This window comes from Heliconius melpomene, chromosome 3 (assembly GCF_056956725.1).
Source record: "Heliconius melpomene rosina isolate 202511_hmr_F chromosome 3, ASM5695672v1, whole genome shotgun sequence".
Taxonomy (NCBI): Eukaryota; Metazoa; Arthropoda; class Insecta; order Lepidoptera; family Nymphalidae; genus Heliconius; species Heliconius melpomene.
Window position 1 is genome coordinate 9919914 of NC_140391.1, and position 13703 is coordinate 9933616.

General features: G+C 34.4%; 2 protein-coding genes across 5 annotated transcripts in view; one reads left to right on the plus strand and one right to left on the minus strand.

The window, feature by feature from the left end:
- LOC146540147 (diacylglycerol kinase theta) overlaps positions 1–3337 on the plus strand; it is a 30416-nt gene extending 27079 nt beyond the window's left edge. For 3 of the 4 annotated variants that reach the window (XM_085207350.1, XM_085207353.1, XM_085207351.1), the window contains 3 exons: positions 629–785; positions 1212–1319; positions 2498–3337. In XM_085207350.1, the coding sequence (XP_085063476.1) occupies positions 629–785; positions 1212–1319; positions 2498–2635 (403 nt within the window). In that variant the 3' untranslated portion in view covers positions 2636–3337. Of the gene's footprint in view, positions 1–628; positions 786–1211; positions 1320–2398 lie in introns of all 4 variants that reach the window. The other variant, XM_085207352.1, reaches the window with a different exon arrangement.
- Positions 3335–13117, minus strand: LOC146540148 (F-box only protein 9). The gene is made up of 10 exons (XM_085207354.1): positions 12947–13117; positions 12663–12803; positions 12320–12463; positions 10871–11021; positions 9867–10015; positions 9339–9502; positions 8909–9103; positions 8392–8527; positions 7801–7917; positions 3335–7544 (listed from the first exon to the last, which is right to left on the minus strand). The coding sequence occupies exons 1-10, from the start codon at positions 12947–12949 to the stop codon at positions 7356–7358; spliced, it is 1389 nt and encodes a 462-aa protein (XP_085063480.1). The 5' UTR covers positions 12950–13117; the 3' UTR covers positions 3335–7355.
- Between the last annotated feature and the right edge of the window lie 586 nt (positions 13118–13703).

Consider the following 13703-nt stretch of genomic DNA (forward strand, 5'->3'; position numbering starts at 1 on the left):
ATCTCAACTCTTCCATTCTCCACTTTCTGTCCAAACACAAAACTGTTCAATGGCGAACTTTGAGCATTCTTTAGAATGGGTTAATGGAAATAAATTAAAGTACAAATCTCTTTAGTTGTGCTTTAAGTTACGGCAATCTGTAGGTACTTGTAGAGTGTGATGGGATGTTAGATGATGATGCAAGAGTTAAAACTTATGTGCATCCATGTTTTATTTTATATATTTTCCAATATTATTATATTTTAATAATAAGACAAGAGGATCTCTACTAATATCCCAAAATTAAATAAAAAAAACCATACACTTTATTCATCTAAGATGACTTTAAAGGTACTACATAAAACGATTCTTAAATGAAAAATTATAGAGGCTTGTTTTAAAAAAAATATTAAGATATCGTTACTGTGTGTGCATTGTAACGAAAATTCTCTTTTTCTAAAAATTTTTATAAATCGGCACTATAACACTCCTAGGAGGTATTATTACTTTAGGTTACATTAAATAGAGCCTTTCAATTTATATCGTTAAGTTAGGATCCTACAATCCTACGTAGATATATTCTTGTCTGGTGGTCTAAAAATATAGTACAATTAAAAATAAGCTAGAATTAACCAAACACCCATCGTAGTTGGGGTTCCGGCGCAAACCCTTGGGGTCCGGAGAAGGACGACCAGTTCAACAAGCCCAACCACTGGGACGGCATGCTGGAGGTGGTGGGGGTCACCGGCGTCGTGCACCTCGGGCAGATACAGTCCGGTCTGCGCGGGGCCATGCGGATAGCGCAGGTGACATTGTAATCTAAGCTGAGAGGTTTTAGTGTCAATACACTTCGAGACTCGACATAGGTACTCTGTGTGGTCGACGCTACGATTTGACTTTCTAGAGTGGGGAAATGAAAACATTTCTTTCTCATGAACAAGGATGGAAGCTGCACTCACCGAGTTACTGTAAGGTTGTTCCGCTGCTATAGATACCCATATGTTTTATTCTTTTTACTCCAGGGTAATGTAATTCTATATTTTCTATTGAAAAGTTTTTGGTAAAACGGTGTACCTACGGCCTATCTTTAGGCACATTAATATCTTTTTTGTTAATTCAAAATATTAAAAAAAAATTACTAATTCATGTTCCAAAACTCCTAGATATACTTCATCGTACAACATTTCAGCACATATCTAAAAAGTTTAGCTAATTAATGTTAACGTTTCTAGGGCGGGCATATAAAGATCAACCTCCGCAGCGAGATCCCGGTGCAGGTGGACGGCGAGCCGTGGGTGGCGGCGCCCAGCGAGGTGGTCGTGCTCAAGTCTGCGCTTAAGGTATTTTTCAGATACTTCCGCTTGATGGCCTTTGAATGCACCGTAGATTAAATAATATTTTTCATAAGCATGATACTCTATTTTTTTTTATGAGAAATCAAAGTTTTTTTTTTAATGTATGCTTTTATTGTATGCTTTTAATTCTCAAAATATTGAAGACGCATTCTGCTTTTCTTTATAGAGGTTTGTAATTTATAAATAATTAATTTAAAAAACTGAAAATTGAGTTATTTACTTAAATTATAGCTATTATTGAGCACTTAATCGGACACGAGTGAGTGTGTTGTGTTCTATGCTAGAATTATATAAGGCATAAAAAATACAATTATATCTTTAATTAAATTTAAGCTCACTTATGCAACACTTTCCTTCACCTCGTCTCCAAGCATGATATCTATTGCACGGTGGTTACACTCAAAGATATTGTAATAAATCAGCAGCTCTGAGCCCTCTCTTCTGTTGTCCTTCTGTTGTCATGTGTCGAGATGTATTTGATATCGCACGACCCACGCTACGCTCGCGTTTTCACTGCCCGAGACAGCGCCGGCCCTGAGACGACAAATCACCCTATTTTTGATAATTTACATACTCTTAATGTTACTGTATCTCTAAACAATCCTCAACTTCACAGCTCACGCGTAAATATTTGGCATAGCTCATCCGAAAGTTAGGCACTTTGGCATGCAAGTTCAGGATTGTCGTACGAATGAAGCTTGTCGCCAGTTGCAGTAACATTGAAATACCACCGCGCAACGCACGCGGCCTCTAGACTTAGTTCACAGTTCAAAGCTAGCTCGACAGTAATGGTTTCTTTAGCTCAGTGTTGGATCCACACGAACGTAGCCACATACAGTTCGCGAACGTATACCGTCACTAAGAGCGCGTCCTCGTGTGGGTCCACCGCGTCCCCTCGCCGGTCACAGCCCCTCGCCGGCGCTGCCCAACAACTAACAATGCTTTGGTCGTGTCGTGTTGCTATCGTGCCGAGACGCTCGCTCAGTGAAAACGCAGACTCGCCCGGGACGCGTGCGTATGTATGCGCGTGCGCGTCCCGGGCCGTAACGAGGTGTGACCGGCAGGCGACCATGCTGAAGAAAACGAAGCGCGGGTCGGGCGCGGGCCCCGCCGCGGGCCCGTGACGCCGGCCCGGCTCCATGACACCGGCGCGCTGCCCGCAGGCCACCATGCTGAAGAAGCGCGGCAAGGTGCGGCGGCGCAGCACGGAGCCCGCGCTGGCGCCCCCGGCTTGCGCTCCGCCGCCGCCGGCCTGCGCCCCCCCACCGCCGCCGCCGCCGCAGCCGCCGCCGGACTCCTGAATCTGGCTCAGCGAGCGCCTCATCTGACGCCTCGGGCTCAAGGCCGCAGCGAGCGCTCGCCGACCGCAGATTCTAAGTAGCGTTGTAGATGGTTGGAAAAACAAATTAAAATATGTAAATAAATTATTAACAAAAATAACACAACATAAATATATATTATAATTAAAGAATAAATTTATAGTCATTAGACGTTGTTTCATTTACTATAGAAAAAAAATTACAGTCAGTATATTGTAAAAATAAATTATTAAATATTCTGGGTGTTTTTTATTTGTCGTTTTACTTCCCCGGATGGTAATGTTGTCGCGTCGCCGATTGAGTGAGGAGTACTTAGTTTTAGAATATTTAAATACCCAGTATGTATATTAATATTACGATATCGACGTTTATTAAGAACTTATATACTTACATTTGTCTCGTACGTTATAAAATTAAGATTTGCAACTTATAAGCCTCAGACAAGATTCTTTTATATCTACCTCCCATATACATATATAAATATTGTTAAAAAATCTTATTTATCGATAAGAACGTACAAGCATTGTATGCGTGTAATTTCAAATGTTAATAAACTATCGTAATTATGAACAGAATGATTTATTTATAAGATGTTGCTTGCAATTTGTTTTAAATTTAATTTAATTATATATTATTCTTTTTACATAATTATTATTAGATGAATAAAATGAAACTAAAGTATTTTATATGAATTTTATTTTCCCATACGATATACAAGCCACTATTTGATAAGCATTTAGTTTAGTGCCCGATAATGATAATCAATCTACTTTAAAGACACAAAATCTTATAACTACACAAGATCCTATGAGTAATTACTAAAATTATAATTTCACAAATAGCCTTATTAGGATGTATAAAATGTTTTAAAAATACTATGAATATACGTACATACAATATGACTTGAAAATATATAATTCACACAAAGTCACTGGTGACTAGCAACACACGTTTGTTAATTTTGGGGCTTCATTAAGAAATTATACAAAATCACAATTAAAATGTGTTCATACTATATTAAGAAATAATAAGTAACAATTTATACTATTCCACATTAATAACAGTAATTTCGCAATAAGATATTTTAAAATTATAGTAATATAAGTGAACTCTAAATAAAGAGAAAAAAGGAGTATTTTAACAGCCGGACGGATTTTTTTGCCATATACATTTTCAACTAAACAATAAAAATATCCAATGAGAATTTTCAACTATACATATTGAATTTTATAAATATTATTTATAAAAAAATATAATAAGATAAATATATAAATTGGCTTTATTTAGAAAATGAAAGAAGTAATTTTCAGAAATAATTATTATATTTAGGAATTAGGTAACCTAGAAGTTACACTTCCATTCACATTTAGATAAATTAACAAAAGAAAAAAGGTTAGTAATGCTAGGAGCTACCTTATATTTACCCTACAAATTAAAGTACGCTTAAAAACAACATGGCCTATTTAATTATCTGCTTTACTTCGATAATTTTTTTATCATTAAATTTAAGAGAAAAAAGAATATATTTTAAAAAGAAATTCACTTGCAGGAACTAGAAACATAAATACATAAAGGATTTTTTTATATATTCGTGGCGGAGAGGCACAGAGTGGCACTGTAAACGCGACTGATGGTAGGTTCGACCCCCACTCGAGGAGGTGAAATATTTATTTAAATTTATATCTCCATTTCTTTGCTCTGATGTCGAGTTAGCGCGGCGTTGCTGAACTCTGCCACTCAGCACGCAATGTCTCCAGACTTCGGCGGAAAGTGGGGAACGGGATGTCTTAACATTAAGTTCCCTCTGCCTACTGGTATTTGGAATTGTAAATTATAAGAAACTGTGCCATATTGGATACAATGAGATAAGATTATGATAAAAATTATATCTAAACAAAACAGATAATTAAATCAGCATTCTATTAAATAATATCAACTTACATCAAGAAGAATATTTTCAACATTTAACTCTATTCTTTAAGTATGTACCATACAAAATCCTAGAAATAGGAATCCTAGGATCAACACTGTAGAGTAAAAATATTTTATATGAAACAAATTTCTGGCCAAAGATATTATAACTGTACAAAAAATTTTAATCAATAAATAGTGTTAATAAATGTGCATATTAATAGTTCACTCAAACAAGCAATTACTTTTTGCACATATGAATCATATAGAGGTAAATACAGCAATATATATAAATATATATTTTTTTCATAGTAAACTGCAATATTCAAAACCTTTTGCTGCATTTTTGCATAATTAAATGGTCATTTGATTACTACATATGTTTTACTATATGACGGTTATAGTCCAATAATATTAGTTCGAAAATTACAAGAATTATTACGAAAAAACATATTTCATTTATATATTTGTTTAGAGGCCGTCTTAAAATATTTCCTCATCCTGGTAAAATGCTTCAAGACTTCGGCGGAAAGTGAAGAATGAAAGTGTCTTAACACTAGGTACCCAGGTTCCCTCTGCCTACTCTGCTATGTGCGGGATACAGCGTGAAGCTAAAAAAAGTTTAATTTTACTTTTCAAATATCGATCTGGTGATTACTTTATTTGTCTCTATATATATGATTCATATGTTCAACTCATATTAACAAAGCCTAGTAATAAGTCATTTGTACTTCGCCAGTTATACTTTTGTAATAAAGCGCTTTAACCAAATTAGAACAATTTTGTATCACAATCAGTTATTCAATAGAAGCATCTGCTTATTTTACATTAAAAAAATACAAAGTGAAATTTGAATCTGACTATTTAGATCCTTATCACAAGTATAGAACATCAAAGTGTGATAGTGATACTGTCATACACTATGATACATTGAAATATAGTAGGTAGGCCATCGTGGCGCAAGGCCAAAAGCGTGCGACTGTCAACGCGACGGATGTGGGTACGATTCCCATTCACGGGAATGAATGTACAAGTATTGAATATTTTTTATTCAATATTTTTGTTTCCTCAATCTGGTCACAAGGCAAAGCGCGGCAATGAGTTCTGCCACTCAACACGCAATGCCTCGAAAATTCAGCGGAAAGTGGAGAACGGAGTGTCTTAACATTAGGTTCCCAGGTCCTCAGGTCTACGAGCCCTACGTAAGTTGTACTTTATTTTAATTAGGATCCCCCGTAAAATTATAGTGGATAGAACGTATCTACAAACAATAAATGTGAAAATGTTTTTTGAATATGAAAATCTTATTTAAAATGTTCTCTTGAAACGATGCATATGTCTATTATAGCGCAAGAATAATTTCTCTTCTCAACTGGCACGCTCGAAGCGCCATAAATAAAGAACCGAACCGAACCGAATAATTTCTCAAATTGTAAATTTTTATATGGCAAAAATAATTTTAAAAATACATTTTTTTATTTTTAGCCAAAAACACTAGTACGATGTACTAAATTTTATTTCTGGATATTTGTTAAAATATTTTTTTATATAAAGACAAGAAAACATTTATAAAGACTTACAATTATACAACCTTCAAATTCAAGAACTTCTACTTCTACACATTTATAAACAGCGTGTTTTTTAAACAATAAAATATAAAAATTTTAGATTTTTGCAAAAATCTAAATAAATTCTTATTTTAATAAGCGATTTCATATTTTTTATACTTTTATTTTTCTTTTTTAAAAAAATAAAAGCGATTATTTTATCAACAATCCTTATCTTATAAAATTAAAGAGTAATCAAAAATAATTCACAATTTTTCTTACAGTTTAAAATATAATTAATATCCCTTTGAAAATTCTTACATACCAAAGGATATATAATTTGAAAAAAAAAAACAAAAACTCATAAAATTAGGCAAACATAAATGCTGTGAATTAGTAATCCATCAACTAAAAAAATATAAAATTAAAGAAATATTTATTATGAAACGAGAACGAACCCGTGACATATTAGCAACCAAAAAAACATTCTTTTAATTTATGCCATAAAAATTAACAAATGAGCACAAAAATATATACAGGGTGGAAGAGGCAGCGCTTCTTTTACTGAAACTGCATATAGGGTAAAATATTTCCAACCCAGAATTAAAAAATTTAATCAAGGTACCTCAACAGTTTAGACGTAGGATTTTTTTTTCATTTCACGATTTTTATCCATACCTGTATTTAGTGTGACGCACACATACGTATGCGACGTTGCCGCTTTGACAGGTAAGTGTGTGCGTGCCTATGTTATACTTTACAAATGGCGTTTTATTTTAAAACGATAATTTTATTATTTATTTTGTTTGAAAAAATAACTTTTTCATTTTTGGGAATTATTGTTTTTCCGAATTATATTAGGCTTTTCTAGAGTAGTTAAAATTGTGGTTTCATTTAACGTGGTGCTGACAATTCCACCCTGTATAAGACAAAAAATGACTTTCTTCCGCTTTTATACCATAACTTGTACAATATACCTAGAGGTGTGCGTGTCTAAACGGGAAGGTAAGGAAATTAGAGGGGAGAATAATGGAGAGTTAATGGGGAAAGTGGTGAAAATGTGGGAAAAAGCGAAGGAGTTAAAAATAATAAACATAGAACAAAAATAAACGTTAGAGACAACATAAGTAAGGGAGTCGATGTCCAAATAAGGGGTAGTTACATTAGAATGGATATTTATTGAGGAAAAATAGGGACTAAAAGAGAGGCTTACTTAGACAACGTTAATGGGATGTTTATATAATCTAAGCAGAGGAGCACAGGAGCGGGGCTGTGGCGCAGGCGGTGTAGGTGCGTACGGCGCTAAACGCCAGCGGCGGGAACTTGGCGGGCGCCAGGTCGAAGGCACACCACGCGCCGCGCGTGCACACCGCGTAGCGTCGCCATAGCAGCTGCCAGTTGCGCCGCCGCCGTACGCTGCGCAACTCTAACTCCTGGGCACACAATTACATTATATTCAATTAACAATAGACATTTTACACTAGATTTTTTTAAGATTTTTAACATTCTTAACATCTTGCTGCAGATGACGAGCAAAATCACACATACTCCATACTCATACACATTTATTTTTTATTACATATATATAAGGCATCCACGCGAAGCGTACAGGTAAAATAATGGAGGTCTTGGATTTTGGTTATTTTTTATTTAATGTTACACCTATAAGAGTCCTCAGCAAGACATTACCATATGAAACACTTGATCGTGTTGCTCGTGAAGCTCCTTACGGCGGGCTCGAAAACGAGTATTTGAGGTATTCGACTGTTTCTTCTCAGAATTAGTCTTCTTTATTACTATCACCACCTAAGTAAATAATAAAAACATTTTACTTTATTATTCACCTTGTCTGGTTAAAAAAAACTTTCTACACACTTTATCCCTAGAGATAGCCAGAGCGAAAAGACATGCCTCTCTCGCCTCGTCCACTGTACTCGCAGCTCGCACATAGATGCACCCCAGTATCATAAACATTGTGATCTCGAAGGCCAACCGAGATTTCCCCCTGAATCTCTTACCACCAATCCTTATTTCATAAACCTTTTTAAAGTTTTTATACGTTTTAAAATAGTCGTTAAAATATCAGACTGTATATAACCTAATCATATATAACCGCAATGGTCGTGGGTTATATTTTCTGTTTTCGTAGTGTTGAAGTTAAGATCCGACACTGAATATGCAAAATTTTAACTGAATGTCTTAGAATTAAAGTTCAAGTTAAATTAAAAATCTATTTGCCTAATGACACGGGACAATCAAGATATAAAAAAAAATATTCACCATATCCCCAACCAATCGATAATGTCCAGCCATGATTCCCAGGCCACTTCTAGTATCACGGGACTTCAACTGTCCGACACAAGCCGCTGGTTCCTCCGCTGTCGTCCACATTAGTACCAAACCTTCCGGGAAGAATCTGGGGGATTGATGGTTGGTATAAATTATATTTAAAAAAATAAAAGTAAGTAAAATTAATATAAGTAATATTTTATCGTAGCGGGATTCGAATCAACGAGAACAGCCACACATTGAAAGGTATACAATAGTTGCGGTTTCGAATCCAGCTATTGTAAAATATTTATACAATAAAAATATTTTTCTATCTTTAGTATGAAATAATACTTAAATCGAAAAACAATATGTTTATGACATATCAATATGTATTCAATTCATTTTTTATATTTGAACATTTTTTCATAATATCCTGCATTAAAAGAAAATTTATCATTTTTATCCTCATTTTATCGAAACCAAACTACTTAAATAGTAGTTAGTAACGCCTACTCTAAATACTAACCTCAAATATCTATAATAGTCCACAAGATACCACGGCCTGTAGAAGTGATCTTGGAAACTGTTCTCACCGTGCCGCAAATAAGTTGTCTTGCTGATGTAGCAGCCGTGTAAGTTGAGACGCGCGCGCTCTATGTACATGTGACGCCAAGTAGTGAAGCCGTGGACACGTGGCGACCCGCACTCTATACCCCAGGTCCTAAAAATACAGAAAATTGTTACTTTTCTAAAGAAGAGTAGCAAGAATTGAACCTGGTCAAGTGCTCTGATCATTGAGCCAAACGTTGTTAACAAACCACGTTGAAATAATTTTATAGGCACGTTTACAACTGACATTATAAAACATAATAATAACTTACAACTAATTTATTATTATTGCATGAATTTTATACATGGTCACCCTAAAATAGTAAATATCAAGTAACACCACTCACCTAACACACATAGACCGCCACACGTCAGGTTCCCTGGCAGCAACATAAAGGCCCCTACACACCGCGCTGACCCGCTCCAGAGCGGCCGCGTCCATGTCCGCGCCGACCACCCATCGCAATAATAGCTGTATCACCTCATAGGGCAGCCATGAAATATGGGCACCCTGGGGATACAAATTAATGAAATTATCTTATACTCTAATATACGAGAGTGAGGGCGATGTGTCTGTTGTCTTTTTTTCGCTTCGTCTCGCTATCTCCAACGTTTTTGGAGGCGACTCAAAAGACGCAAGGCGAAGCGAAGCAATCAACCACACTCTTGTACTCATCTTTTTTAGAAAGGTAGAAGAATCTAGTGTTCCTTCCAATTTCGACATAGTATTGAGTGGCAAAATAACTGCTGTTTTACCAGTGTTTAGCAGACAAATAAAAATTATGTCTTAAAGAAATATTTAACATGTAAACTCTTTTGCATTCCTGCAATGTACAGAATAAAAAACAAAAGAAAAACTACTTTTTTTTACATACCGTAGCCTGAAACTCGGGTTGGCACAGATAACCCTTCTTAGCAAGAATCCTTTGCATCCTGCACAGGAAGTCCTCCCCTTCTATGATATCCTCATCATCACTGTCTGGTGCATATTCTGCTTGCACTGGTTCAACTAGCTCAGTCACCTCTGTAAATAAAATTGAATATTTTATTAAACTTTGAATATAATTTAGAAAATTAAAAGAAAATGATTTATAAATAAAAATTCACTCTACATTATAAGTATATGTCTCGACAGTTCAGGAAGTGAAGTTGTATATTTTTGTTAATCAACTTTTAAAGAAACATAGTATAACTAAACACTATTCTACTGTAAACATAACAGTTGTCGGTTTGATTCCCCTTCAGGGGAATGAGTTGTTTTCATTTCTATACTTTGACAACAGAACAAACCACTTAACACACCTGTGTAGAAAATTATACATTACATGGTGAATGGAGTGTCTATGTTCCTTCTGCCTTCCTGTGGGATATATTATTTTGTAAATTAATTTTTATTTATTTATAACAAAGTACATTAAAATTAATTATTCTTCGCGGTGTTAAGCCCGATTGATGATTGATTGATGATTGTTAAATATTATATAATTCCATCCATCCATCCATCAGCCTTTCAACGTCCACTGCTGGACATAGGCCTCCCCTAATTCTCGCCACTCCGTCCGGTCCTGCGCCCTTTGAATCCAGCGGATTCCCGCTGTCCCGCTTATATAATTAGAAGTATATAACTTATATATATATATATATATATATATATATATATATAATATATAGTATATAACTTATAATATACTATAAATTATATAATAATAATCTCTTCCTAACTAACTTGGAAGAGACAATAAAATATGAGTTACCACAGTGAAAGGAGTATGAGCAGTCTAGAGTAATTATTGAGTAAAAATTAAAGTGTAAAGATGTTAATGAAGATTGAATCATTGAATATTATTAGGATTTTTATTTTATTTGTACATGTATTTACCTTCAGGTGTATCAGCTCTCATCTCTGAACTTTCATAGAGCCTGGTCTCAACGTCCGGAAGAATCTGTATGGCACGTTTATAAAATTGTATTGCCTCATACAATTTTCTGACGCGCTCCATCTCCATACCACGCAAGAATAATTGCTTCGCCTAAATAATTGAAAGTTAATATTTAATAATCTTTTTTTTCCACTTATACTTCATGCGGACGCACGCAGCTTCGTCTGCTTATTTGCACTCTCAGGTGTTTCAATTCTAATAAGCCATGAGACACATGTTCAATGGAATATTTTTAAGTCTAAATTTAACTTTTTTTAAAAATCGGTGCCTATTTAAAGATTTTTCCATACAAACTTTCAACCCCTTATTAGCACCTTTAGGGGATGAATTTAAATAAACTACGAAACACGTGTTCAATGAAATATTTATAAGTCAAAATTTCAAAAAAATAAAAAAATTGCTTCATGCTGTATCTCATACACAGCAGGGTAGGCAAAGGGAACCTAATTCAAATTCAAAACATTCTTTATTCAAGTAGACTATTACAAGCACTTTTGAATCGTCAAATGAACATATAAAAAGCTACCACCGGTAGCTATCACATAGTGTTAAAACATTCCGTTCGCCAGTTTATGCTGAATTCTGGAGTCTGGCATTGCATGCAGTGGCGTAGTGAGGGAGGGGCATCATGCCCAGGGCGCTGCTCATAAAGGGGCGCCAAATAGTCCGCAAAACTATTTAACAATACATATGAAATCGTATTGTATTCACTTAGGAGGCACTGTAACAATATTTTGCCCCGGGCGAGAGTTAAACTCAGTACGCCACTGATTGCGTGTTGAGTGACAGAACTCAACGCCGCGCTTTGCCTCTATGTACACTAGAGCGAAGAAATGAAAATATAAATGTAAATAAATTTTCACTTCCTTGAGTGGGGATTGAACCCACAACTGTCGCTTTACAGTCAGCGCTGCACCATGCCATGCTGTCAGTGGAAACATCTCATTTGCATTTTCAAGTTAGGTATAAAACAATATACTCATATAAAATTTATTATAAGAATGTATTGTCCTGAAAAAAAATCATTTGTAAATTAAAAATTTAATTGTAATTTTAATTAAAAATGTATACTCATTGGTTCCACACATATCAGGATAGAAAAAAGAGGCCTTGCATTAAGACATTCTGTTCCCCACTTCCTGCCTAATTTTTGATACATTGGATGTTGAGTGGAGGAACTCAATGCAGTGCTTTGACTAACACAGCAGAGAAATAATTTATATAATACACACAGTCATCTAGCACAGTAGGATGGCATTTACAGCCTTAAACTAGATGACTGTGTGCGAAATAGTCTCAATACAAAAATTAATCAATTTTATAACTAACAAAATAATATAATTTCAGAATACAATGTGAACCTACAAATATTTTTTAAATAACCTTACCTTTTCCACATCATTAAGAGGTTCATCTTCTTTTGGAACTTCTGAACTACTAGACTGTCTCTCGTTTTGAGGTGATGGATTTGATTCCAGCTCTTGGTGCCATTGCTGACGAAACACTTCTAGTTCATCATGGACATCTTTTTTCTTAAATAATAAATATTATGTCTTAAATATTTTAATATAATTTTTAAAGTGTCACTCTACTCTTAGGTAATAAAATACTTGGAAGCTGTCCAAAAGGGTCAGCTTCAAATCTTGCTGCAATTTTTTATATATTTAATTTATTTCACTTAAAACAAATATTTTTTTGAAAACTAAAGTACATACTATTTTCAAAACTAACCACATTATTGACATATAATTTGTCCAGTGCTTCAGTAGCTTCCAGCAAAGAGGGATTGGATGAAGAAGAAGAATCCTCTTGTTCTTCCCCCTCACATTCTCCGGCTCCTCCGGCACCAGCACCTGATCCCTGTGCAGTTTCCTATAATATGCATTATATTTGATTTTATCAAAATATACATACAAAATTAATAGCCTTTTAATATTTATTAATTGCTTATATCTAAAACGAAGCAACACATTGTGCTGATAATAAAAACACAGTGGTATTAGTAAAAATCTCACCATTTTTTTAAAATGCTCTTAATATTTTTTATATAGTTAATTAATTAACTACGTTGAAATTAAATGACTAAACACATTTTCGATAGTGAGAATAATTTGTAATTACGATATTTTGCAAATTTTCGCAATAAAAACTTGCAATATTGACATTAAAGATTTAATGTCAACTGTCTATTTATTGTTTATAGTTTTTATTTATGATTTCTAGGCGTATCGGTCGAGTAGATTGTATTACAGTTTCAAAAATTTATTTAATTTTTTACTCTTAAAATATTAACTAAAAGTTTTACTTATTATTTATATGTACCGCACTAAATCATCTCCGTAGTTATTTTTTTTATACAATTTAATTTTATATTAATAATCAACAAAGAATATCACTTAGTTTAATAATAATTGTTGTTTTTTTCAGTTTCACGCTGAATCTTGCACATAGCAAGGTAATCAGAAGGACCCTACTGTTAAGACACTCCGTTTCTGTTGATTATTGTGATTTGTAATGAATCCATCCTACTATAATTATAGTGTATTGCTTATTTTGAATGTCATATGTGCATGTAAGCGATTCGTAAACATTTTAAGTATTTAAAATTTTTATTACGGTAACCTATCCCAACCCGGTGTCGCTGTAAAGACCATCCCAGGTCAACACCAGTAAAGCCACGTCGAAAAAAAGATAACTTTTACAAATCTTTTATACATATTCTGTATCTGTGCATCTGTTCTGTAAATCTGTAGCGTCTGTAGTGCCATTTTC